The sequence below is a fragment of the Leptosomus discolor genome, chromosome 7 (assembly GCF_034619465.1).
Source record: "Leptosomus discolor isolate bLepDis1 chromosome 7, bLepDis1.hap2, whole genome shotgun sequence".
NCBI classification, from domain to species: Eukaryota; Metazoa; Chordata; class Aves; order Leptosomiformes; family Leptosomidae; genus Leptosomus; species Leptosomus discolor.
Genome location: NC_141397.1, coordinates 323,592 through 351,154, shown reverse-complemented (window position 1 = coordinate 351,154; position 27,563 = coordinate 323,592). Strand labels below are relative to the sequence as shown.

The following is a 27,563-nucleotide window of genomic DNA, read 5'->3' as shown; positions in this document are numbered from 1 at the left end:
AGACGTGCCTTCCAGCCTCAGCCATGCTGTGATTCTGTGAACACAGGGAAAGAGATGACTAGTAGGTCATTCTCAGCAAAAGTGACACCAGCAGTGAAAGACAACGAGTTCATGCTAATGTAAAGAGAATGTATGCTTCCATTAACCGCCCCCTTGAAACACGTACAGCCAGCTAAGCAAGCCATGACAGCAAAATACAAGCACAGCACTGCGCATGTACCTCCATGCTTTACCTGTAGAAAGGCAAACCCTGAAAAGGAAAGAGCTCACTGCTTTATAATCACAGGTTAAAAAACTTTTTGGTTTTAAGTAGCTTGATTCTTTTTTATTTCTTTTTGCCTTACTCAGATAAAATACAATCACATGTTTTCTATGGACTTTCTTCAGCCTTAGCATAATTCCTTCCGAAACCTGTCACCACGCTGCTACCACTGCATCTGTATCATACGCCCTTCTGGAAGCCAGAGGGAAACGGCTTCCCACAGGAGATGGCAGGAGGGTCTGGGTAACTCTGCTTGGGACGGGGTGGAGGAGAATGGGACAGGAGCTCATACTAGCAAACTCCGACTTTTTCTGAAAGACATGTGAATTGAGCATGTCCCAGATGACTTGTACATTTGAAGGGGGACTGATTCCTCAATCCTGCCCCTTCTAAGGTTTCCTGATTTAAAGCAGCTGCTTGCTCGGTAGCTAAACGGCTGCGCGGGGAATAGTTTTGCAGCCAAACGTAGATATTTTTTTTTCAATGCCATTGTATCAGAATGCCTTTGAACAGTAAGTCATCTTGTATTTTTGAGTATATTCTCTACACACACATGGAAAACTGCAGAATGTTGTTCATAAGCATCTTTTAAAAACGTCAAAGTGCAGGATCCAATCCTTGTCACTGGCCAACAATTTAACAGTACGTGTCAATCTGTGCAGAAATGTTTGCTCAACAAGTACTTCTTCATAACAACTCCTGAGTGTATGAAATCAGCCCGGCTCCTACAGAGCAGAAGCCCTGCTCCCTCGCTGCCTTTCCGTGGAGGCCATAAGGCTTTTCTAGAGAGAGACAGAACTGCAGCAGAAGTGTCCAAACACTTCGCAGACAGATATAATGGGGTCACGTTGCAACGAAACTGATGCAGCCGTGGGATGAAAGTGATAGTTGCACCATGTCGTTAAAATAATGAGGAAAAAAAGCAAAGCATCATTTCTTGATTAGAATCTGGGGTAAATAAACAATAAGACAGGGAGTGTAGAAGACAATAAAAGATTCAACATCTAAGGAGTCCGCTCAAGTATAAATTTGCATCACAGTTCATTTAAACATGCAATGCAAATACCAGCATGCTGGAAATCCCACTCCACCTAAAAAGATAATATGTACGTATCTCTTCAGGCTCTCTGCTGCATTCCAGGGCAAAGTACAGAGCTGCTGGTCACAGCGGATCTCATAACTCAGATACAATTGAATGCAGAAATATTAGGGCAGAACTTCCGAACTAGAGCACCTCTATACAATAGCATACCCTGACCAAAAATGAACACATATTCTTATTTAGAAAAGTGCTGTCTAAGGTCAACACTGCAATTTTCATCAAGGCACATTTGTTATATTTCCTGTAGTTCTAAAAAGTAGCTTCTATACAAGCTTTTTCCATCTTAATAGTACACAAATAAGGTTGTTTTGCTAAGTCAAAACAAAAGCTACCTGGGAGAAAACCAAAATTGTGTTGGACATAGTTTGTGTGTTTTCCTTAGAGCTACACTTTCCTCTTTAACTTCACCTTGCTGATTTTTTATATTTATCAAATCATGTTCTGTTCAAAACCTGGCTTCGAGCGCTTTCCAAGCCCTTTAAGCTTAGTCCCATCCGTAAGTTGTATCTAAAAGTACATTCAGGTATTTCAGATCACTGTTCTAGACCGCAGGCTAGGACAGTTAGAAAGCTGGATCCCATTTGGAATTCCTTTCAAGTGTGTCTTAAAGATATAGCCAAATGAGGAAAGCCTTCGAGAAGCAACATAAACAAGAAAAAAGGTTTAGAAAAGGCCTCAAAAAATGTTTTATCTTGGTGAGAAAAGATACCAAGAAAGATGAAGTAAGTCTTCTAGTATGCAGAAAAAGTTCTTCTAACAAAAGGGGCTGCGATCACTTTTTCTCCATCTCTAATAAGACAAGGAAAAGGAAAGAACTACTTAATATATATAGGAGGGCAACCAAGCTGGTGAAAGGGCTGCAAGGGATGTCCTACGAGGAACAGCTAAGGAGTTTGGGCTTGTGTCATTCGGAGAGAAGGAGGCTGAGGGGTGACCTCGCTGCTCTCTACAGCTTCCTAAGGAGGGATGGGGAGAGAGAGGTGCCAACTTCTGCTCCCTGGGATCCAGTGACAGGACGTGCAGGAATGGTTCAAAGCTGCACCGCGGGAGGTTCAGACTGGACATTAGAAAGCATTTCTTTACCAAGAGGGTGGTCAAACACTGGAACAGGCTTCCTAGAGAGGTGGTCAATGCCCCAAGCCTGTTAGTGTTTAAGAGGCATCGGGACAAAGCTTTAACTTGATCAGCCCTGAATTGGTCAGGCGGTTGGACTAGATGACCATTGTAGGTTCCTTCCAACTGAAAAAATAAGTCTATTCAAGTCTAGTCTAGTCTAGTCTAGTCCAGATCAAATAGTTTGGGTCCTCTGAGAGGTCTGCAGGTTCATTCCCCCTTGACATCTGGTAGCCCAGCTTCCCCCAGTTCTCTGACTCGGATATGGGTGTTCAGTGCTGGCCACACAGCTCAGGGGTAGCCCAAGTAACATACCTTGGGGTCCAGCCCCTCAAGGGTCCTTGCTGCCTGACTGCACTGTTACCAGCACTCCAGCTAGCTAATACAGCCAGGTTTGCACAACCTGCAGTCATAACAGCATGTATCTTCACAAAAATACTACTGAGCTTGAGCGCCCACCTCCATCTGCCTGCCAGCATAGGAAGGGCACACAGAGCGCCAGCTGTCAACCATGCCTATTTAGGGAACCAGAAGAAAAAGAGTTCTCAAGAAATGTCTTTGCTCTAACTTCAACAGCCAAGGATATCACCTACTTAGGAGTTCCACAACAAGGAATACAAGGGCCGTGATGTGTAATTTTATAACAAAAGGCATAAACAAAGTGGGAAATTATGGAAGTGGGAAAGGAGCCATGTATTTCCTAGAGAGGCAGCTAACCAGGTGACAGTGGTGTTTCAGACCACAGTGCCCAAGCCTTAAACAGCCAGTTACCTTAGGAAAGATAACTGCAAAGAACAAGGGAAGTTACGAGCAATCAGAGCCATTTCGCAATTACCTGTTAGAGCATTCTCATACTTCGATTGACATTGCAGAACACAAAAGAATACACACAACAATTTCAGCTGTTGTTTGTGTAGATTTTGGTAGCCTGCAAATGCACATGTCCATACAAGCACGTGGTTTTACAGCACCTTCCACGCCTTCCACTCGTATGGTCTGACCTGCGCTAGTAAGGAGCTCAAGCAGCCTCCCAGAAAGCTGACCAGATCTGATCTGTCCCTAGGCTAAGCTGACATATAACAGAGTGCTTCAGATCTTTGGACCAGCTCACCACACAATCACACAGTGATTGTGAGTCCCATCTCACTGGCTGATAAACCAGAACTATGCAGAAATGATCTGTGCTGACCTGCCTACTGCTCCAGAGTCCTGCCGGCTCTGGGCTGGTCACTATTACAGCATTACAGCGGCTGCAAGACTCTTTTCCCCAGGGAAAAGGATCATTTGCATTTCACCCAAATTTCCCTGTTCAGCAACTGAGAATTTAAGTAAATGCCAGGGAATGTATCTGGGGGAGGCAGCAGCTGCAGGCAGAAAAACGTGAAGAACACAACGCAGTGATCACCGTGCGTGTATTTGTGGGTGTTTCTCATCGGTATTTGTCATTTCATTTCCTTTCTTTAAAGAGAAGCCACAGGAACCCTGGAAGGAAGGAAAGTAACATGCAGCAAGTTACGAGAAAGAACTGAAGGGAGGATGATGGGCAAACAGAGGAAAAGATGACAGAGATGGCTAGACAGTCACATCAGCATCAGGAAAATACAGGCCTGTGTGACTAGCATGTCTTTTTAAAGAAAAGTTGAGAGGCTATAGCCAGAGTAAACACAGAAGTTACCAGCCTCTGAAAAGAAAAGGCTCTGAAGGCCTCTGTGTGGCCTCCACACCTGAAAAATACAGCAGATGCTGGAACAGGTACATATCAGTAGGTATCAGTAGGACAGCAAGGAGAAACAACATAAGAAATGGGTGAGCGGTAACTTAGGGAACAGAGTAAAGAAAAAAGCTAAATTAATAAAAAGGGAGAAGAAACAAGTTTTGTAAAAGATCATGCAAATGTGTGTTTTTTTCATTAATGAGAAGAGCTCAAGCAGCTGGCTGGATGATTCCAACTGTTGGTGCACAATGTGATAGGAGGAATTATTAAGGTAACAGAAATGCAGTGAGGCAATAACCACGGAATACAGGTGTCAAAAGAATAATATTGTGTATATAATGATTTGACAAATATAAAGAAATGAGAGGAAATAGAAGGAATCGAAAGAACTCTGGAAGCTCTTATAACTGGAAACTTGAGAACTGCTGGCAGTCTGATCTACAGATCACACTGGATGTGAACAATGATCTCTAATTTCAACAGGCAAAGAAAACGCAGAAGGAATGCTATCATTATGGGAATTACTAATATACATTAGAGAACAAACCCTGTGAGTTGCAGCAGGGGACAGGATTTCAGTGGTGAGTTTCCACACCAGTCACTGAGAAACAAGATAGTATTTTTGACTCAGTTTTGCGGAATAATGAGGCTACAAGGGAAGACCTGATGTACAATAAGAATTTTTATTTTAATAAACAATGAAGTCATTTTAGAAGAGCTGCTTTTATGCTGGAGAACCACATAAAATGTCTGCAAAGTTAGGAAGAGGAAGACCAGAAGCAACCTCGGTTGGTAAAAGAGAAAGCAAAAGGGGATGTGAGCAGAGAACCTCCCAAACACCCTGAATCTATCTCCTCCCATTTCTTGGCAACACCCAGCTTCCTACTTGCCCAGACAACAGTATTTAGCCACCGTGTCAGAAGGGTAAATTAGAAGCATGCAAGGAAAAGGTAAGGAATAATAAATAATCTCTAGCAGGCACTGCCATTTCTCTCCTCCAGAGATGGGTGTTTGCCGCTGAGAAAATCTGATCATGTCTATCGATGCTCTGCCCTTCCTACTATTACTGACCCTAGACTTCTTTTCAAAGTTTATAAACTAATTTTAGGGGTTTTTTTCCCACACTTTAGAAGAGCAGTTCAGCTGAATTTTAGCTGTTGGGTTTCCTGCTTGAACAAAACACATGTATTGAACAACTATATGAAAAAGCCTGCAGAACAGAACAGCTACAGTAAGTACATGCATATTTACTTCTAGGCTGGAATATTTTATGAAGACCTGGTGGCTAAGTCTGATATCATTTGTGGGGTTTTTAAATTTATTTTATATAGAAGATGATCTATAATCTACTAAAATAATCTCTTCCAAATCTGTTAAACCTCTGCACATGAAAAGCGTTTGTTATGAGATTACAGTGAAATAATCAAAATAAATATGTCCTCAAAGAAATTATTCTGCAGAAATAATATGATAGAGTTGTTTCATGTTGGAAAAGGACATCTTTAAAATATCTCAGTCAGCCAGAATCATTAACTAGCCAGTAATGCGGAACACAGAAACACAGCGTCAAGTCCAGGAAATGAAAGTATCCCATTCTGGAGCTTTTAGTCACTAGGGGGGTCCCAAACACTAAATCATGGAGTAACTGTTTCAGGGACATAAACATGTTTGCTTTTATGTTAGGAGTAAATTGTACCTCTGTTAGAAAGTGTAAGTTTGACGGGAATTAAAATCATACTTTTATACTGCTGGGTTGAACACTGTCCCTGAGCAAAGGTGCTTTCGTTTCAGTTTCTTTTCTCAGCTTTTAGATACGCTGGGAGGAGTTACGGGTGAACACAGTAGATCCCTCAGTCATGGAATAAAAACATTGAGCTTCTTTCCCCCTGCCCTCAATTTTTGACAGTATGTGCTTACCATAGTGGCATTTTAAAGAACCGGAAACCAGTTTTTCCCTTTCTGGGAGCAAAAGGGAGGGTCTGTAAGGAGCAAATGCAACTGCAGGCTCCCATAGCCCGCAGCCCCACCTTTTTCTCTGCTCTCTCAGCACATTAGTTAAAGGAGGAGGCAGCTTGGCCAAGGGTAGGACAGCTGTTTTCCTCGCTGTAAGAAATTTTTAAAATTGCTTCTCATTAAAGTTTACCATTTAGGAAATCAAATAATAGATTGAGGAAAGCACGTCACTAGGGTGGCTTAGATAACCAAGTGTTCTTTCAGAAAACAAAACTTCACTGAAAAAAATCTGAGAAGTCATTTTGTCCCAGGAACTCTCAGCTACGAATACAAAAAGGTGCAAGGAGGAGACCATTACCACTAATGCAACAACAGCAGCTGGGTGCAATTCCATAAAGCAAAAATTTCAGATGAATGAATGTAATTCTCACAAAGTGAGAGGATAAAGTAAAATTAGAGACTATTAAGGGAAAATCTTTTCTTTTATTGTGTTTCTTTAAAGTTTTTGCAAAAAGTCCATCAAGTGGACGGTAAGATGTTGTTTTTCCTGTCACTTATCTCCACAAATGCTGCTGAATTCCTTGCTTTTGTTTAATTTGAGAAACCTTAGTGAATACAAAAGGTATTGAAAAGACAGCCAATACAGTAATATGGAAAAGATTTTCCTTTCTTTGCAAAAGCAACAGCTAAGTAATCACAGCAGTATCTTTCCACCCCAATGTCTCTTTGCAGTGTTATTTAAGCAATTTCAGTACCTAACCACATCTAAGGATTGGATTTTCAAGTGTGGTTGATTGTTCTTCTTCACCAAACTGGGAACTCTCTGGAAAAGAGCCACTTGTGACATGTGCACAACCTGACAGGTGAACAACTGGCTGAAGGTTTGGCCTCAAAGCATTGTGGTAAATGGCATCACATCTGGCTGGTGGCTAGTCCCTAGTGGTGTTCTCCAGGGCTCAATTTTAGGGCCAGTTCTCTTCAATGTTTTTATCAGTGACACAGGACTGGAGTGCACACTACGCACATTCCCACCAAGTTCCCTAATCGAATTGTTGTATTCCACGCGGCAGATTACACTAATGAAGAAATCAGTGGTTGATAATAGCAAGGAAATACGTGTTATTCCATTAATAGGCCATTATAAATCACTTGTTTAGTAATTTCATGATTTCTTTTTTCCTTAAAGAATGGAAAATGCAAACACTGAAAAAAATGAAAAATCACATTCATATCAACATATTGAACAGTGGACAAAAGAGGAAGTCAAACAATGGGCAACTGAAGTTGTTAAGATTGACCAGAAATATGCAGAAATCCTGTTTAACCAAGATGTGACTGGTTTTACTTTGAAACTGATGACTAAAGCAGATTTTGTGGAAATGGGCATACCTCATGGGCCTGTTATTCAAATAATGTGTTTCCTGAAAGAACATGACATTCTAGCTAAAGGTTCAAACCAGGTTGTGGAACAAGGCACTGAACCAAGTCTTGATGGAGAAGGAGAAGATGGAGGAATTGCTGAGAAGGAGAATGTATCAGAGAAGCCACTGTCAAGCAGCCAGCACCCAGTCGGAAATATGTGTATGCCACATCCTTTTGATAATTTCAGTGATGGTACTCGATACACACAGTATAATATTCTTAATGTCCCTGAAACAGGGCCACTCAACCTCATTGATCCAGTACATGAATTCAAATTACTTACCAACACAGAGAAGGCCCTAGAAGAGAATATCATGATGAAATTTAGCAATGAAGTCTTTAGATTTGCTGCAGCCTGCATGAACTCTCGCACAAATGGCACTATTCATTTTGGAGTATGTGACAATCCACATGGGGAAATTGCAGGACTGAAAGTTACCAGGAAAGAGGCATTCATTGACCATTTGAATAAATGCATCGAAAAATACTTTAAGAAGCCATACACCAGCATTGCAAAAGCTTGCATTAGAGAACCTAGATTTGTGGAAGTATTATTACAAAATGGAACTCCATCGCACAGGTTTGTCATTGAAATAGATGTGCTTCCCCAATACCACATCTGTGATACAAAATATTTCAGTACCTACACATATGACTTTAAGAGCAAGAGCTGGAAAAAAGCTGTCTTCATCCGGGACGGAGCTAGTTCAAAAAATATTCAAAATACAAAAGAATTTGACATTTTTAAAGGTAACTTGATGGCTTCAGCAGATGCTCGTAAAAGAGCGGAGGAAGAATATAACTTAAAGCAAAAGAAGTCACTGAATGAAGGACTAAAGCTAGTTAGTCTGCTCACAGGTAACAGGGACTCACTAGATAGCTCTTATTACGACTACTACATCTTGGTAACAAACAAATGCCACCCAAGTCAAACTTTGCACTTGGACTTTTTACAGGAAATAAAATGGTTTGCTGTGCTTGACTTTGACTTTGAATCAGAAATGAATGGTGTGTTCAAGACTTACAAAAAAAATCGCAATGCCAAACTTCACTTCCCGGATTATTATGAAAACAAGGTGGGTTCCGTTTCTGAACAAGCTGAAAAGCTGAAACTGCATCAGGAAACCAACTGGATTTTATGCAACGGCGGATCAGACTTCAAAGGCAATAAGGAACCACCATTAGATTCCGCTTCATGGCAACGAGACAGAGCTGCTGGTCTCAGAAAAATGGTTTCATTTTTTTCACACAAAGATGTAAAGCAGAATGGAAAGTTTTTAATAGTGTTTCTTTTGCTTTCCACAGTGGAAGATTCAGCGGATCCCCTTACTGAGACTTTTATAACATTTTACCAAGAATTAAAGGGACTAGAATACATGGTCTGCATTTGCATTGGTGCAGGTACATACCAGAGATGGAAAGACCTTCTGCATGCTAGAGGGATTAGCGAGGAGGCGCTTTCAAATAAATGTGTTTCTAATTTAACCCTGCAAACGGTAAATGGTACCATCATAAAATTAAAATCAGCGACACAGTCTTCTGAAAGGCTTCTGCCCTCTGTTGGTCATTCTACCGTTCTCCTAAAGAAGGAAGAAGACACCATGGCAGCATTGGAAATACTTTGTGAAAATGAATGCAAAGACACAGGAATAGAGAAGGATGCAGAAAAATTTAAATATTTCCTGAAAGAGCGGGAAGAAGTTTTTTATCGAGGTGGCAAGGTAACATGGTGGAATTTCTATTTTTCTTCTGAAAATTATACTTCAGATTTTATCAGAAGGGACAGTTATGAAAAGCTTGAACACCTAATTGTCTCTTCATCTAACAGTGCTAATCAATCACCTGTAAAAATTATCAACCTTTACCACCACCCAGGCTGTGGTGGAACAACATTAGCTATGCACATCCTTTGGGATCTCCGGAAGCGATTCAGATGTGCTATTCTGAAAAACAAAGCAAGTGATTTTGGGACACAGCTCACAACTTTACTCACCTGTGGAGCAAACAACACCACAGGCTATTTACCAGTGTTACTTCTTGTGGATGACTTTGAAGAGCAAGAAAACGTCTGTCTTCTGCAGAAAGAAATTCAGACGGCTATAACAGAAAAGTTCATTCCGTATGTAACTCCTTTAGTGATCATTCTAAACTGTATGAGATCTCAGAATCCTGATGAAAGCTCAACAATCAATTTATTGAACAGTGTTTCTTTAAAACACATGCTTTCTGAAAAAGAGCAAAGGGCCTTTGATCAGAAACTAAAATATATCGAGAAGGTGCATTCAAATCTTGACAATTTCTATTCATTCATGATTATGAAGAAAAACTTTGACCCACAATACATAGAAAAAGTGGTAAAAAATACCTTGCATAACTTGAATACTGCCTCTAAACCAGCACAACTTATTTGCTATCTAACACTATTAAGCGCATATGTAAGAACATCTACAGTTTCAATATCACTATGTGAAAAATTCTTAGGAATTAATTCTCAAGAGATTGGCTGCAGTAAAGATAAATTGATAGAAAAGATGGGAATTTGTTCCAATATTCTAATATATGATCAGGTATATGAATACCCGAGACACAAAGGGCTTCGTATCATTCACCCACTGATAGCATCTCACTGCCTAACAGAATTGAAAGTAACCTACGGCTTGCCTAAAAGTGAAATTACATTGCAGTTATTGAAAGAAGACTTATTTTATAAAACTTCGTTAAAGCGAGACAAACTTACTCAGGACATACAAATGCTGCTGATTACTAGACAGCGCAAGGAACAAGGCAATGAGTCAGACACATTGTTCTCCCCCTTAATTGAAGCCATTCATCGGGAAGAGAAGTCTGATAACGTGGAATATGTGTTAAAACAAGCATCTGCTAGGTTTGAGCAAAACCCTTACATTTGCCAAGCCTTAGCAAGATACTTCTACCTTAGAGAAAGGGACTTTGACTCTGCATTGTACTGGGCTAAAGCAGCCAAACAAAGAGCACAACACAATTCATACATATCAGACACTCTAGGTCAAGTCTTTAAAAGTAAGCTAAGACACTGCGTACAGCGCAAAGCAGAGAGTGCAGTCCTGACAGCTGAGGAACTGAAGTACTTGCTAGAGGTTGCTGAGAGTGCTTCACAGGCTTTCAGAGACTCTCAGTGGCAAGCTGAAAATGAAGGCAATGAGCAATATTTGCAGCATCAAAAGCTTAAAAGAAAGTTTCAAACGTACAATACTGCTGGTTATCAGGGAGAGATAGAAACTGGTCTTTATGTTATTGATGTCCTTTGGCATGTTCCTTTTTTCAGCAAAAAAGACTTAAACTGTAGGAAAAAAATGAAAAAGTATCTATCAGGCTACAGAGTTTTGAATGTAGTTAACCCTAACACAGAGAGTGAAATACTCAAGGTTCTTGAACACCATTCCCAACTTTTACGTAATTTGCGATCACGGCTGAAAAAGGCGTTTGACTTTTTTGAAGACTACTTTGTATTTTTCAAAACACAGACCAATGAAAGAGAAATTGTAGAAGCAAAATTGTATGAGAAGGTTCAAGAATGTTTTACCAAATATGCAGAAATATTTTGTGATTTCAGTTTTGAGCAACTGCAAAGTAAACAGATCTCAGTAAAAGGAAGGTGGACGGTGTCCCAGTACATAGAAGCATACAGGGACGCTGTGGAGGCTTCCAAAGCAGGCTCATTTTCTGGCATTTTGCAATACCTCCACAGAAATCACAGAAATGCTGCCAGAGAAACAGAAGACATAGTAGAAGCATATACATTTTTGTGGGAGGAGGATGCGCAAGCAACTCTGAAAGACAAACAGAATTTGATTTTAGCAAATGTTGTTCTGAACTGCATTAAACCCAAATCCACCAAGTTACATCCTTCCACGGTGCTGAGCAGTTTGCTTCGAAACATCCTACAGGAACTGCAATCGACTTCACAGTGCGTAGAGCCTTTCTTCCTAGCCTGCTTGTTGTTCTGGCCCCAGGACAGAAAACAACTAAATGAAGATTCCAGTAAAATGGAAACATTTGTTAGACGCTTACATGAGTCTTTCAAAGAGCTCTACGGAACCCTTCATCGTTCCAGGCAACCTCTAGCTCTTTTCTATCTGGCGAAAGGCAGCGACCTGAATAGATTTGTTCACAAACGAAAAATAGATCAGCTGTTTAGTTCACTTTCAGAACAGGAGCTGAATTCCCTGTGGCAGAGTGGAAATATCTGGAAGGAGCAGGCTGTTCAAGACCTTTTGCTTCCTTTGGATGGAAGAGCTGAGGGTAAGGTTATCTATGTAGACTATGGCAGCAATGAAACCTTCAGGATACCAGTGCAGCCTGTTCCCTCATGCCTACTGAAAAATGGCCCAAACATAGAAAGAGTGTCTTTTTACCTTGGGTTTTCCATTGCTGGGCTCCTGGCATACAACACACAAAGTCTGTCGTTAAAACGATAGGTATTGCAGTTGCTCAGCTACAAGGCTTTTTCAGGCAAAATTATCTTTTAATTATTTTTTTGGTTTGGGGGTGTTTTTTTGGTCAACAATTGCAAATGACAACCTCAGGCTGTCCATTGTGTTTCCTACCGACTACGTTAGCCTTTCAGTCCCACGCAGAATTGTCTCCTACTGTCTCTCTACTGCTGTTTGGACAGTCAGTCAAACTGAAATGTTGCTGCAGTTAGTCCTGTAGACTGGCCACCACTACTCAAAGTTCTTTGGCTGATAACAACATGAGAAATCATTCCAAAAAAAACAGAATTCTGAAAGAGTATTTTTAAAAAGTTATCTTCAAATACCATCACTACTATCTCGCTAGCTTTTTTGCCATTGTGATAAAGGATGTCTCACCATGATTTTCATACTCTAGTATATAAGAACAAGGAATGTATGTTAGAAAACAAGTATCATGTAACATTTCCTGATGCTCCATTGTATTTGCTGTCATTTTGGCACAAGGGCAGTGTAAAAAGCAGCACTTTTTTCTCTGTTGCTGTTTTACATGCTTGAATAATGTAATGCGTTTGTATATGGGCCTGTATCAATAGCCAAGCTGCACATCTTGTGGGAGGACAGGAGCACTGGTCTTTCACCTTCTTAGGGCCTTTCTAAATATGTGGTTATTAAAGATACCACCACTTTCTGCTGTACTGTAAAAGCCTGCACCAGGTGGCATCTGATGTCCATATTAAATAGATTTTATTCTTTTGTGGTGGGTCTGCTTCTGCTTTCTACAAAACTGATCCAGTTTGGTCATTCATTTCCTTATAAATCTCAGACGTTCTTTCCAGTGATAGATCTCTTATCAACTTTGATCCGCACAAAAATAGGCAATTTAAATGCTTAACGTGGTTGCTGATTGCCCTGCCTTCCTCATGTGTCTAAAACTGCCTACTATGTTTAGACACAATTAGTGTTCCACAAAAGGGAAAAGATAGTAGTGCAAAGCACCAGAAACAAGAAGTTGCTACTGTCAGGGGGGGTGAAGTGTTACACTTTGCACTACACCATATGGTTCATGAAAACCAGAGGAGTGCAATGCCATCAGCTGCCTGAAAGGGGTCTGCAGGACAGCTCTTTCATCACCCCACAAGTGCTCTTCCCTCTTTGTGTAAGGCAACGAGGCAGGCAAAAATAAGTGACATCTCAACAAATTAGTAAAGACAAATTGACAAAAAGAAAAAGAATAAAGCAGCGGACCATTCTGTTCTAGTGCAGCTCTTCTTTTAGTTGCAAACATGGACAAGGAGTTTTATTATATAATCCAGAGCACTTGTTAACTCTAGCCAAAATACATTTCTCTTGGCAAGAATGCACACTTCATTTTAACCCATACCCACTTCGTTTCTAACAGAGTACTTTTATTTCAGATAGGGTGCTATAGGACCAATTTTCATGATAATTCATTATTTGCTCTGGTCACTCCTCAGGATATCACCATGCCATTTATCAATGTCTATTTATCCTTCCAAACAAACATTTATAGCAAATAATTTTCCATGTCTTCGTGGCCATTGAAGAATTCAGTCTTCATCTCAGCCAGTCCAATCTCCTAAGAACTGCAAGGGTTTTGATGTCCTCAGACTCAGCTGAGCTGTACAGGGTGGCACATGAGGAAGGGGGAAGGAGGGGTGTTGGACTAAAGTTGAAAGGTGAAGAAAGGTCTTCTGCTTAGTTATTTGTCTTCTGATTTCTCAATACCCCAATCAGTAATTAAATGTTTATGTTAATTGGCAATAAATTGAGTCTGTTTTACCTGCAAGACACGTACATTTACTATCAACCCTTGGGATCTGGCACAGTGTATTACACGCAAGACACTGCACTGTATGCCTGTGTGAGTTTACAGAAATACAGATTTTATACTTGTGTATGTCAGGCTGTTTGTCATAAAATTGTACTTTTATCAGCTGCAGATGATTAATAAATACAGTTATTTGATAACATCCTTAATTGCACAGTGTGGACATGTATTTGATGATACATATCACACATGAAGGCTGACAGAACTGCTTTTTACAAGCATTTCTTATGTTCCATCACTTTCTAAGACAGTTTTTTTCACGGCTCATAACTTTGTCAACCTTCGTATTTTGAAAACTAAGCTCTCCCACCTAAATATCTGTCTCAGATGCATTTTGTGTTAATTAAAGCCAAAGGGCTCAGTAGCTTCCAAGTGTGAGGTCAAGAAAAAAATACTGTATTGCCCATGTTAAACAATTCTGCCAGCTTTTTCCAGCATGCTCAGGAATTCTCTGGAGTGGTGTTTAAAAAAGGGCTTACCCTGATAGGAGAAAAAAGCTAGATAGGAGGGGAAATCTCTCCGCATAAGCCTAACTTTAGCAAGCTGCAAGGCCTGAAAAGACTGCCATGCATACATGGGCATATGCCACTCGGGTGTTGTCAGAAGCCTACACACAGACGGCAGCCCCAGAGCTGCAGGTCTGGGCTGTGAGGGGCCCAGTCAAAGCTAGAGCTCGGCCCTGCGCTGTCAGTGCTTGGTCAGGAAACCTGGGGGAGAGCCAAAGCCAGGTCTGCAGGAAGGAGGAGAGGCAGGGAGGCCCAAGAAGCTCTTTGACTCTCACAAACCACCGTGACGCCACCTCAGCAGCTGCCCACAGTGTGCTGACAGAGCAGGCAGGTCCCTGCTGTGCATTTGCGGGCTACGAACTCCTGAGCAGGAACGGGAGGGATCCTCTCCTGGATCCTGCAAATATCGGTTTAGGGGGCGGAAGTTAGGAGTACTGAGGATCCTTCTCTGTCTAAAATCAGAGCTAGAAGTACAGAACATGGAGGGGGCTTCATGACTGGTAACAGCTCTGTGTCTGAAGGGGATTGCACTTCCTACAGGTACACTCCTGGGCTGAAGACTCTCAGGACGTGCCGCCAGAGCAGGGACTCTAGGACTTGTGAGGTAAGACAGAAAAAACAGAGATTCTCCAGCAAAGAGAACCCGGAGGAGGACACACTGTCTTCTACTAGATAAAAGACTGCCACAATGAAGCTGATAAAAAAGAAGGTAGTAACATGTTCTAGGTGGGCATGGAGCAAGAGTAAAAACATACCATAGGAAAGATTCAAGCTATACCTGAACAACAACAAAAGTATCAGTAAAAGTGATGTACTGGGATAGACTGGATATTGCCAGGGAAAGCATACACAGAGGATATCTAGATGCCCAACATCAGAGAAGATTCCAGCCACCTCTTAGAGGCAAAGATGAAAATTATTTTGGCGTTTCTGTCTTCGCAGTTCTGCCAGCTCCTGCTGATGCCATAGTCCCATCCCCAGATATTCAAAGACAATGATTAGGTAGCTTTATTGCCACGCTCCCCTCCTTGGCCCATGCAAAGAACATGTCTATCAAAATTAAAGATTTTCCTCTTCTCACCATACACAGTCTATAAGTCACTCAGTGTCGAAGTACGTGGCAAGAGCACGTCTTTCCTCTTTAGAGGCCATTGTGGTGACAGCCCAAGGCCTCCCACAGAGCACACATGCTTCTGTTCACTTCTGGGTTGTTGGAGTTTTCTCTCACACAAATGTGCACGACATTTAAAAGTCTCAGGGCTAAAATAAGCTAAAATATCTGTAGAATGGGAAAATAAGGGCGGCGGAATTTTACCACAAGTGAGAGCTGGGTGCATCCACAGGGCCGGTGAGGCAGCCGATGAGGCAGCCTCGCGTGCACGCACAGCCCAGGCGGTTCCCACGCAAACACAGCGGCAGCTGAACCCTGAGGAGGGCCCAGCGCTGGCCAGGCCAGGAGAGCCCCCGGCCCGGGAAGGCTGGGGGAGGCAGGCCCTGAGGACGAGGCCGGTCCCTGCCAGCAGCCGCAGCACGCTTCACCCTGACGGGCGCTGGACGAGAGACGAACTGGGGGCTTTCAGTGCGTTGGCTTCCAACAACAACAATAAAAAAAGGCGGCGGCATGCCTGTTGTTCTATTCTTGGGCGCGGACGAGAGAAAGGGAAAAGAACCCCGCACTGCCGGCCCGCCCCAGCCCCGGACACAAAATGGCAGGAGGGAGGGAGCGGCGGGAGAGCTGCGCCCGCGCGCGCCACGGGCGGCCGGGGAGGCGCGGGCGGCGGCCAGCAGGCGGCGCTCTTGCTCCGCGCCCGTGGCGCTGCGCCGTCCGCCGCGGCCCGCCGGGGCTCCGCCTGGATCGGGGCTCCGCCCGGGTCGGGGCTCCGCCCGGGCCGGGCCCCCCCTGGGCCGAGCTCCCTCCGCCCGCCCGGGACCCCCATGGGCCGAGCTCCCTCCGCCTGGGCCGGGCTCCGCGCCGCCGTCCCGCGGCAGCGCCGGAGGCCTAGGGGAGGTGCCGCGGCCTCCGCTGGCACCAGAGGAGCTTTGGTCGTAGCAGGGACAGACCGCTCGACCTGCGTGAGGGTGCCACCCGTGCCAGGGCAGCGGCCGGCCCTCTCCATCGCTGCCGCTGTTTTGGCAGGTGCTGAGCCGAAGGACCAGAGGCTGACGGGGCTGCAACGAGCGAGCTGGACTTTGGCTAACCGCAGGGCACCCGAACCGGGGAGCGTCACACAGGGCCCGATCCAGGCGGCAGTGTGGCAAGAGTTAATGCATCCTGAGTGAAAAAGGTGGGAGGAGAGTGGCTGGTACTTACCCTTGCCCAGGGGGACCGAGGAGAGCCAGCGCCACCGGGAGCTTGTCACTTTGAGTTGATCCCAGCTAGAAGCACAACCGACCCTCCAGTGAGGGGGGTGTTGGCTGTAACAAATCCGTGTTGCTTTCATTTGAGGACTCTTTGCTGCAGAAAGCTCTTTTTGGTTTCCCTTTGCCTCTTGGAACCACAAACCTTCCGTTTATGTAACCTGTCACAAGACAGCTTCTGGCTTCCTCTTCACAAGCCCTCGCTAGTTCCTGGCTGTTGCCTAAAAGCTCAGAATGAAAAACGTGCTCTTCCCTACTCAGCAGCCATGTTCCCTGAGCAGAGCTTAGTGCTCCACCACTTCTTGCTGCACCAAACTTCAGCACCAGCTTCAGTGAAGCTATGGCTGCACTGGGAGAGGTCTGGCGCCACAGCAGCTGGGGGACTTCAAGGGAAAGTTGCAATAGCAAAGAATACAGGAACAGTTACGAATTAATAGTGAGAAGGAGTGAGAAAGGAAGAAAGAAGAGCTGTCCTCATGCTAGTTTCCCACCTTCTTCAACAACAATTCCTGCATTTAAGTCTTCTAACTCAGGGAAGTGAGAAAAGAGCACAAACTGATTGTTTAGTTCATGCAGTCAAGATGGGTCCAGTTCATGCATATGATGGGCTGTGTGTGCTCCAGTGAAAGAAAATGTAGGAAAAGTTACCAAAAATGCCTTAGTCACGCTCGATACTATGAATGCAATATTGCATGAGTTACCACCTCATGATGGACTGACCAGTGGGTGGCACAGCAGAGGAATGTAAGAAACAGCTGAGATCCTTGGTGAAACTCATACTGGCATGAGAGTATAGGAGATTTCAAGATAATGATGATCAGTGTGGCCACAGGGATCATTTGGGAGTTACATGTTGGTATATGGGCGTGCTCTCCAAAAAGGCCAAGTAGAAGGCAAAGGTAGAGCAGGAATGAGAGTCTTGTTAAAAAGAGAAAATGAAATGGTGTTTTAAGGTCCTGCCTGGTTAAGCTGTTTGTAACAGGTCTTGCAAGTAGGGTTTCTACAGAAACTTCAATAAAATATAACTAATCTTTAGGGTTACATTTCTTCGACCTGCGGTTGTCACGAAAAGGGAAATATCAAAAGAAACAAATGAGTGTAATAGCAAAAAGGAATCATCTTTCATGAGAAAGAGCTGAAATGTCAAGGACTTAGGGTCTACAGTGTGCTGATAAGACACACCGATGTGTGAACTTTCCCTCCCAGAGCCATCCATCTGTATTATCACTGCCTGGAGATGGTGCTGTGTCAACTTTGCATCTGCATCAGTAACTCGTTCTGTTCAGCCATCTGTTCCACAGACATCAAACTGTTGAGAAGCCCCAGTACAGCACATTCTAGTCCAGTAACACAGAAAAGATCTCATTACCATTTGAATTCACAGGGTCTCCTGTGATATACATACAGTATTTTTTATATTGACATGAACATGGTGATGTGGTGAGTAAATTCTCGGTTATAACAAAGGAGTTACAATCAAACACTTAATATGCAACAGCTATGTTCAGAAGCAAAATAATTATTTGGTTAAACTAGGATTTAAGGTAGTTGTTTCTCGCTCTGCAGTCTTTAACTGAGTTAAAAAGACATTCCTATTAACTAGGACGACTATTAAAATCTTGCCATTTTGACTGCTGAAGAGTTCACCACTAATTTATAGTCTGGATGAGATAGACATTTAAAAGCCAAGATCTCAGAAGAAAATTGTGAGAGTAGATTGTTGACAGGTTTCTGGTGCAGTTTGAGGTTTCTTGGTTTGTTTTTATTTATTCAAGTCCATATATGATAGAAACTTAGGATTTTTCACTTCAGTTGGCCATGTTGGCTTTCTCAATTAATATGTCCCAAGAGCTTGTAAAGTTATATCTGCCTAATTCAGCGGCCTCTGATATTTTCTCTAGGTTTTTTGGCACTGTGGAGCCGGGATAATTAAAGGCCAGAGATCTGTATTCCATTCTGGCCTGTAAATCTTCCACAGAACTCGTGCTGATGTTTCAATAACAAAATCATCATTGTGAATGATTACTGAGCCAGAGAAAACCATTGATTGACCTTCAGGTTCGTAACGGAGTTTGCAGATGCTGTGAAGCGGCAAGATTTGGTGGGAGGTCTGCGAGAGGCGCCGAGGTGGGATCTTACCCTCACATGTGATCTGATGGGTAAATTAGCCTGTACAAAGTGTTTGCTGCCACAGCTCAAGGGTGGTAGTACCTAAGGGCTTTTATTTTTTAAAGGTAGCTCTCCCAGGAGGGAGGCAAAGATTCTGCTGATACATTGGCCCCATATACTCCTAACACATTATTAAATGTAATCACCTGTTGTGGCATCCTCTCCAGTGAAGAGAGCTGGATGTACAGCCTGAGAGGGTTTGCGACTGTGTCGCGTGCATCCCGTTAGATATCCTGTACTCTAAGCCATGTGTTCAATTGTTACGTTCTAAAGGTTTAGTACATCCTTCCTGGTTTTACACAATGCTGTGCCCTGCTGACATGGCAGTAACGCACAGAGCCTGCCGCTGGAACTTGCTCAGCCCAATTGCCTATCTCTCATTTCACCTCTGTCTTTGTTTCACATAACTCTCCCCACACTGTCTCTTGGAAAGAAATACACCCGGCTTGTGTCCCCCAACAGAGCTGTGGTCTCTAGGGAAACTCGTACATTAGTTAAGGAGTAGCATAGTGGGTATGGTTTGGTTTTGTTAAGCAGTGCCCCAAGGAGCGTCATTTCACTTAAAGAAGTATTTTACCCCTCCTCCCACCAGCAAATACCGGCATATTTCTGTTAGCTGTCATGTGGGTATGTTCAAAACAATACTTAGGAGATAAAATTTTGTCTTTTGGAATCGCAAGCAAATTGGCACATGAATGTAATTTCTGTAGTAACTTGGCACTGCCTTCTCTAGTTGCTGGTTGTTGGCCTCCTCCTCACAGTGTTCTGATATGGAAGCCAACACCCATGGCCACACACTGGGTGTGCTTGGCAGCTGCAGGGCCCAGATGCCAACCACTGGAATGCATTTTGTGTACCAGTGTCTCTGCCTGTGGCTTGGCTTCCTGGCCAGCCTTTAGCAAAGTCTCTTCTCTGGACTCGTCTGGCTCCAGCCCTTGCTGCTCTTGCAGCTGTGGAACTGAAGCAAAAGCAATTTACAGACGAGCTGTCCTGCTGTTCTGGGAGCTGCTTGCCTGCACCAGCTCCTCACAAGGCACATACACCGAGTCCTTTTAGCATGTGGAAAAGAGATGTCCCACTTGCCTGTATGCATTGTGATGGACCAAGGGCATGGATGGACAGGGGTCTGAAATGGCAGAGCATCCTGATGAACCTGACACATGCCACTGGAAGGTACTTCTTGTTGTTGGACCTGGAAGCCACCATCCACTGAACTCCTGAGAGAGGCAAACATGCAAGAGACTCAAATTTCTCCATTAAGTGTTTATTTCAAGTTCCTTTTAGCTAAGGCCCCTGAAAAGTACAATATTGGCTCAGTACCAGATATTTCGCTTATATGGATTTGCATCACTCTCTTCAGCAATTAATGTGGTGATCTAGGCGTGGATTTATCTCTACTGTTCCACAAAACTAAAAAAAAAAAAAAGAAGAAGAAGAAAATCCACCTGGCAAGCAAGCTGTCTCATTGTCTGGATATATTTAACAAGTATGAGAGAAGACTGTATTTCCACAGAAGATCAGTTAGTGTAGCATGCAAAAATACAGCTTATTACCATATGTTATTTACTGAGTAGCTCTTTGTAGTATAATTATTCATTTTTTATATTTTGTAGGGCCTCTGATCTTAACTCCTTCGTTGTAGTGTTCACTGTGGTTTCTCTGCTGCAGTACATTCTAGACTTTTACATTTGCCTGGAGAGCTGGCAGCTCACTAAAGACATGCCAAGCAGAGCACTGGAGGTGTGTTTTGCTACGTGCCCACAGTACAGTAATTGACATAGCTGCAGCTACATGCATCTCACTCCGCTACAGAAACACATCCAGCTTGTTAAGAAGCTACAGTAAGAAAATGTTGATGTATCAGGTGCTGAAACACTCACCGAGCTGAGACTGAGTTGCAGCCATTGACTGAAATAGTTTTGAGTGTCTACAACACTGCAGGGATTCATCTTACTCCCCTTACTTGTACTTCCTTTGGTGCGCACAAGGGTGAACTTACTGAAGGGCACTCTCAGCTTTCCAGGTTGTACTTAAGAGCGGCTGTAACCTGAGAAAGCGCACAGTTCGTTGATCATCTTATCTTCTGAACTGTATTTAGGAACCATTATGTTGACAGCAGAAGACAGCGCATCCAGTACATACACTTTCGGACAATGTGTACACATACAGGAATGCAAAGGTGTACAAGACACTGCTACACGCTTGTCTGGAAGGTGTCCTTTAGGGAAAAAGATTATGTTACATTCTTTAACTAATATTGTGAAAACGTACAACCAAAGATTATGGAACTGATTCTTTTTTCCCTTAGCACTGATAGAGCTATGTCTTGTAACTAGATTTACTTCAGTGCTGTCATTCCCGATGGCGTTGGTGCCACTGGGAGCATCATTATCTACTGGTGTTGCAAGTAATCTTTGTGCAGATTTCCCAGTGCACTTTTTTCAGTAAGGCATTTTTTTAACAATAACATTAAAATATAAAATTCTACAGTAAGAGTTGGTTAGGACTCTCTAAGATCTTGTTCTATGTGAGAGTTACTCTCCTGGTGTTTAACCAGGAGAAAAAAGATAGAGCATCTAATGAATCAGCACAAGCATTGGTAGAAGAGGGAAAAGGTGTAGTAAAATGGCAAGAGGCTAGTGAAAACCTTAAGGGAAGTGTTAGATTTACAAAATGTAGAAACATGACAGCGTATAGAATTCAGTGGGGGTAAGTTAAGGAGATCAAGCTACTTGTGCATGTTGACGTGCTATAAATCAGCTGGGGAAACCTGTGCATTATGATGCACTAAAAAGATCCACTCCATTTTTGACACTCATTGAAAACCAAGCAAGAAGTGAGGTCACTCTAAGAGAAACGTTGAGAATAATACTGTAAACATTTTAATGACACATAGAAACAGTTTTACCTCTCTAACCCGAGTGTTAAGGTCACACAAGATCAAAATCAAATGTGACTAATTTTACTCTCATTAATTCTCGCTAAGGCAGTGAAAGATTTCAACACAAAGGCAGACTAAAAATTTCAAGGCAATTTAGTTTAGGGAGAAGAGATATTAGAAGAGAAGGTGAAGTGTAGAAAATGATGATGCAGAGAAAGCCATCTGGCCATCTATATTTTGCTTCTTATATCCCAAAGAGAATGTGCAGTGAAATTAGTAATGAGTACCAACGAGTCCTGTTTTCTACATAGTGAATATCTGGAGCATGCTGTTGGAATACCCACTGAGATAGAAAGCTTTGCAATGTTTTTTGTAAAATGGTTCAAACGTTTGCATCGTATGGATGTTTTCTCTGAGGTTAAGCAAGACAAAATCTGTCAGACATACCCACCTCGGTTTGTAAGAACCGCATACGCTTGTTTTGGGCTACATGCATCTGAAATGCCTGTTACAACACAGCTCTCCATGATGACTGTTCCCCTTCTGTAGAATTTGATTTTCATTACATTTAATATACAGCCATCATTCTGAATGTGTTTTATCGAGGTTTACATTGCCACATGGGTCCAGTACTTTAAGCAGCAAGGTGGGAAATGGAGAAGTTATAGAGATGTTACAGATGTTCTGGAGAAATGGTAGGATTAAGTAACAGGCATGTTCGCTTGGCTTCTGATATTAAGAGAGCTCATCTCATAAGCAGGCCTACTTAATATGTCAAACATAAAGCTCTGAGGAACTGACATTCGTGTTTCAGTGAGTGGTACCCTGACAGCATGCCATGAGTGAGTTGGAAAAGAGTTTCACTGCTGGTGAGACCCATTGTAGTGTTCGTTAGGACAGTTTCTGACTAGCATGTAAGATGGAGGTCTAGACTTCTATAGCAATCTTAAGAATAGAATGGTTCAACCAGGTTAAAAGCACCGATCTCCAATTCCAGTAATATCTTAACACTTCCTTGCTTGCAGTCTTGTTTCATTTCAGTAACCTGAAGTGGCCCTTCCATTCACACATTTGAAAGAATAAAACAAAATTCCACCAGTGTGGAATGGTAGAATGGAGACTCCAGGGTCTCCTTGCACTAGTTTTACCTCTGTGTCATTGCCTTACTTCAGTGCAAGTAATCCTGGATTCATGCTAGTTACCTTAATTTGAACTAGTAAGACTAGAAAAGACAGGCAGTGCACTTCAAAGATGCTTTTCATGTGTGAAGAAAGAGTCTTCTTTCCATGCCATGTGCAGTAAAAACCAACGTAGATAAATCTTTTTTTTCGTATCTATTTTTCATACAAAATATGGGGGCATACACTGCTGGTCAAATTTAAAGGTGAAATGTTCATTCATGTTTCTTCTGAATAGACATGAAAGATCCCAGGTCACCTTCTGTAAAAGTGAAATTCCTGGCAAAATTCTCCTTCCCTAGTAAGCAGCACAGCTATCCATTAGCGGTTGTATATACAGGTGATGTAGATGTATGTATCCACGGATGCTGTACATATGGGGTACCTACATACACAGTTTTACACTATGTAGGTAGATACTGTGTATACATACAGCATTGTCTTCATAGGTGTCTGAACAGTATCTTGGTGCTGTTAGTGAGCAGGGGCAATATATATTCTGTACTGAAGGGAGGGTAGGTATTACATGGCAAATATGAAGTCTGTCAGACTTCCAGCAAAGTCAGTTGCAGCAGGACAGCTTGCATCCATCTCCTGTTTCTCAGGGGCAGCAGCAATGGCGGAAGGAAATCTTCTAACAGGTCCCAATAGACGAAGATTTTGTTCCCATTCTTCCTGCCCCATCCCCACTCATTTTTCTCCACACTACTTAGACAAAGTACTGCTTTTCCCTTATGCTGTCACTTCATCCAGTCCAGCCCTGAGCCTTTATTAGAACTTTCTGCTGAGCGTACATGTGTACAGATGTGTCTGCCCATGTGCAACTGTCATAAATGTTCCTTTATATTTATTATGTCATTGAACCTTAGAGATAAAATGACCGTTAAAAGGAAGGGGCCTCATCTAAGTGCAGCCTTTTAGAGCCCAGCATAGGTTTTACAGCTCACAGAAACATGCAGTCCGCCCATATTTTTCTTCTTTCATGAAAAACTTTGCATAGCAGTTGGTGTTTGTGTTTACTGGAGCTCACATCTCAGGAAGCAGCTCACAACAGGATGCAAAGGAAACTGATGTGTTACCAGAGAGAAGACTATGGAGAAGTTAAATAGTTAATTTTTAATAGGCACAAATCACATTTCCATCAAGTGCAAGCAGTCAGCTGTTATTGTAGGTCACTAAGATACAATGAATTATTTTCTGCAGTTCGTGGAAAACATTAGGCAGCTGTAATAAAGCCAATGGTATTTCCTTCCTTACTGAAACATTACTTCAGCAAATCTCCCTGTTTTGTTAAAATGCCATTTAATGCTTGATAAAATTTCATTGATTTCTTCTTTTTATTTTTTTGTTTCTTATATTGATTGCTGCAGATAGAGAAAATATCAGAAGTGGCTTTTCATGTTCAGATGGATGATGATTGATCTAAACTAAAAAGGCTATAAACGGAAAGGGGAAGGGAACACTTCAGTGGCCTCTATGTAACAAAGATACTCAGTCCAGGAAACATACCACACCATAAACGTCTTTTTAAGACATTAAAACTCAGCTTAAACAAAAGCTAGAGTATTTCATACCATAGTTCATCACATTTATTTTTCCTTGTGTATTTACTTGTAGTTATATGTAGTAACATACAAAATTACTGTTTTCAAAGTTTATCATGCTTTATAAACATCTATTTAAATCCTGCATAAAGTATCTTTAATAAATCCCTTTAGGTCAGACAGTAATATTTCTTTTGCTCTTGTTCTCTTTTAAGATCTGATGAGCATGAAGAATTTAAGGGTTCCTGGGAATTCTGAGAGAATTGGTTAAGAGATGGTAAGTTTTCTTTTGGGACACTAATCAGTGGTGAACCTTTACGGAACACTGCAAAATGAACAATAAATCCTGACTGCATATGCAAAACTGGTCAGCCAGCTGGCTGGGCATTATCAGGGAAACACTTTCACTTCCTACGGGGAAACAGCAGCCTCAGTGTTTCAAAAATATGCACAGTCCTATGGATTGGCTCACAAACAGCAGCAGCTGGACCTCAAGTTAGGTACCCACACTTTAATAAGCAAACATTACAGCAGAGGAATGAGAAAAATGCAGGAATTAGTAAGGGTTAGAGGGGCATGGTTGGATGGGAGGTTACAGCATTTTCACTAGCTAGACAGGGATACAGCTTGGATGAAACCTGCAAAGACTTTTGTAAATGTTGCATGATCACTTTTTTAAACATTGTTAGCACTGTGTTAATAAGATGGAGCTTCCTGCCCCTCCTCCCTTTCAAACTACTTTGGCTACTTCAAATATATGTCCCACTGAATGTGAGTTTGGAAATGCCAGATCACACAGCAATTTTTCCTGAGAATTCAGAAACGCTGTCCTTGATCCTGGAGAGCTAGAGGTGGTTTGTAAAGGTTTTTAAAACTAACATTGCTGGAGTTGATAGATCATACAATCTTACAATCGTAGACTGGTTTGGGTTGGAAGGGACCTTAAAGATCCTCTAGTTCCACCCCCCTGCCCTGGGCAGGGACACCTCCCACCAGAGCAGGTCGCTCCCAGCCCCATCCAGCCTGGCCTTGAGCACTGCCAGGGAGGGGGCAGCCACAGCTCCTCTGGGCAGCCTGTGCCAGGGCCTCACCGCCCTCACGGTGAAGAATTTCTTCCTTACACCTGATCTAACTCTCCTCTCTTTCAGTTTAAAACTATTGTTCCTTGTCCTGTCACTACAAGCCCTGGTAAAAATTCTTTCTCCATCTTCCCTGCAGCCCCTTTCAGCACTGGAAGCTGCTGTAAGGTCTCCCCAGAGCCTTCTCTTCCCCAGGCTGAACACCCCCAACTCTCTCAGCCTGTCCTCACAGGGAGCTGCTCCAGCCCCTGAGCATCTTCATGTCCCTCCTCTGGACCCGCTCGAGCAGGTCTGTGTCTGCCTTGTGCTGGGGGCCCCAGAGCTGGACGCAGCCCTGCAGGGGGGTCTCACCAGAGTGGAGCAGAGGGGGACAATCCCCTCCCTCAACCTGCTGGCCACGCTGCTCTGGATGCAGCCCAGGATGCCGTTGGCTTTCTGGGCTGCCAGAGCACAGTGCTGGGTCATACTCAGTTTTTCATCCCCCAGCACCCCAAGTCCTTCTCCCCAGGGCTGCTCTCGATCTGCTCATCCCCCAGCCTGTGTCTGTGCTTGGGATTGCCCCGACCCAGGTGCAGGACCTTGCAGTTGGCCTTGTTGAACTTCATGAGGTTTGCATGGTCCCACCTCTCCAGCCTGTCCAGGTCCCTCTGGATGGCCTCCCTTCTCTCCAGCGTGTCGACTGCACCACAGAGCTTGGTGTCATCAGCAAACTTGCTGACTCAATCCCAGTGTCCACGTCACTGACAAAGATGCTGGTCCCATCGTAAGAGAGGTTATTAATATGTCTCTCTAGAGAAATGGGTCATATTTGTGCCTAGAAAATAAACTGCCTAGCCCAGAACCTGGGTCTTTGCAACCTATTTGCACCATCACAGCGTGGTGGCTTTCAGGAGGTTTCCCCGACAGGGAGGAGTTCATGTTTTAAGGAGTTAATTCACTTGGTGTTACACTTACGTCTAGTTTATACTCGGTGGCTGTTAATGTGCTGTCATCCCCAAACTAGTGGGACAAGGCAACTCGTCAAAATTGTAGAAACTGTGAGGAATCCACCACCTCATTCTGCTACTTCAGAGACTTCCTGGGCTGCTGCTAACCTGAACCCGTGGATTTGCAATTGGCTGATAAGAAGCCCAGCTTCTAGTGCGATCAGCAAGGTTTAAGTGCCTAGTCAGCTACAGCATTTTTGGAACTCTTGCTACAAATCTACTTGAGACCCTTAAGTATTTTTTAATATCAGTCCTCAGCTTCTTACCTCACCCTAGTGAAGCAAGACCTTTCGTCTCATATCACACCTGTTGTCCATCTCAGCTATGTTGTCTGTTGTCTGCTCTTTGAAGAAGAGCTTCTCTCTCTTAGTCTGTCTACACAGCGTGCAACATGCACCCTGGCTGGTGAGCTCTGTCATATCCATGATCAGGTCTCCAATTGGCAGCGTTTTAGCATTGGGAATGCTGGGTAGAGCCATGGGCATTGACATGCAAGAAGAACTCTGTATGGCATAGCTGTACAGAAGGACTAATAGGGTCTGAAGGCGAAAAGAATCAAGCAAAGAGGGTGGCTTACTCAAGCTAGCAAAACGATGGTTGGTACTTATTCCCTACGAGAAAATCAAGAGTACAAGACTGAGGGCTGGAAAAAAAGTTGCAGAAGCTGGAGGATAATGTCACTTGCCTTGGAGACTTTTATTTTCTGACTAGCTCTTTCATTAACATTCAGCTGCATATTTTAGAGTGGGGTTGGTTCATTTAGAACTAAAAGAATTGTGAATTCTGGACTAGACGTGCATCAGGAGCAGCAGTGAGTTAAGGATGGATGGACATTCAGATATGCTTGCTTCTGGTCTTTGTACTCACTGCTGAAGTGTTCGTTCCCTGTTACCAGAGTTCTGTTAGTGTTTCTAGGAACCGATAATGCTAAGTGGCTTGCTCTGTGTTGATGCTACTTTCCGTGTGCAGTTCCTGTCTGTTGCATATTTTACA

General features: G+C 43.0%; 1 protein-coding gene across 2 annotated transcripts; it reads left to right on the top strand.

Moving 5' to 3' along the window:
• Positions 1 to 5,108: 5,108 nt before the first annotated feature.
• Positions 5,109 to 15,778, top strand: SAMD9L (sterile alpha motif domain containing 9 like). Of its 2 annotated transcripts, XM_009950051.2 has the most exons (4): positions 5,109 to 5,141; positions 5,322 to 5,422; positions 7,331 to 11,847; positions 14,916 to 15,778. In XM_009950051.2, the coding sequence occupies exons 3-4, from the start codon at positions 7,332 to 7,334 to the stop codon at positions 14,930 to 14,932; spliced, it is 4,533 nt and encodes a 1,510-aa protein (XP_009948353.2). In that variant the 5' UTR covers positions 5,109 to 5,141; positions 5,322 to 5,422; position 7,331; the 3' UTR covers positions 14,933 to 15,778. The 2 variants fall into 2 exon arrangements, with proteins under 2 accessions (XP_009948353.2, XP_086324180.1); XM_086468054.1 differs by lacking the exon at positions 14,916 to 15,778 and having other exon boundaries at positions 7,331 to 14,018.
• The last annotated feature ends 11,785 nt before the right edge of the window (positions 15,779 to 27,563 follow it).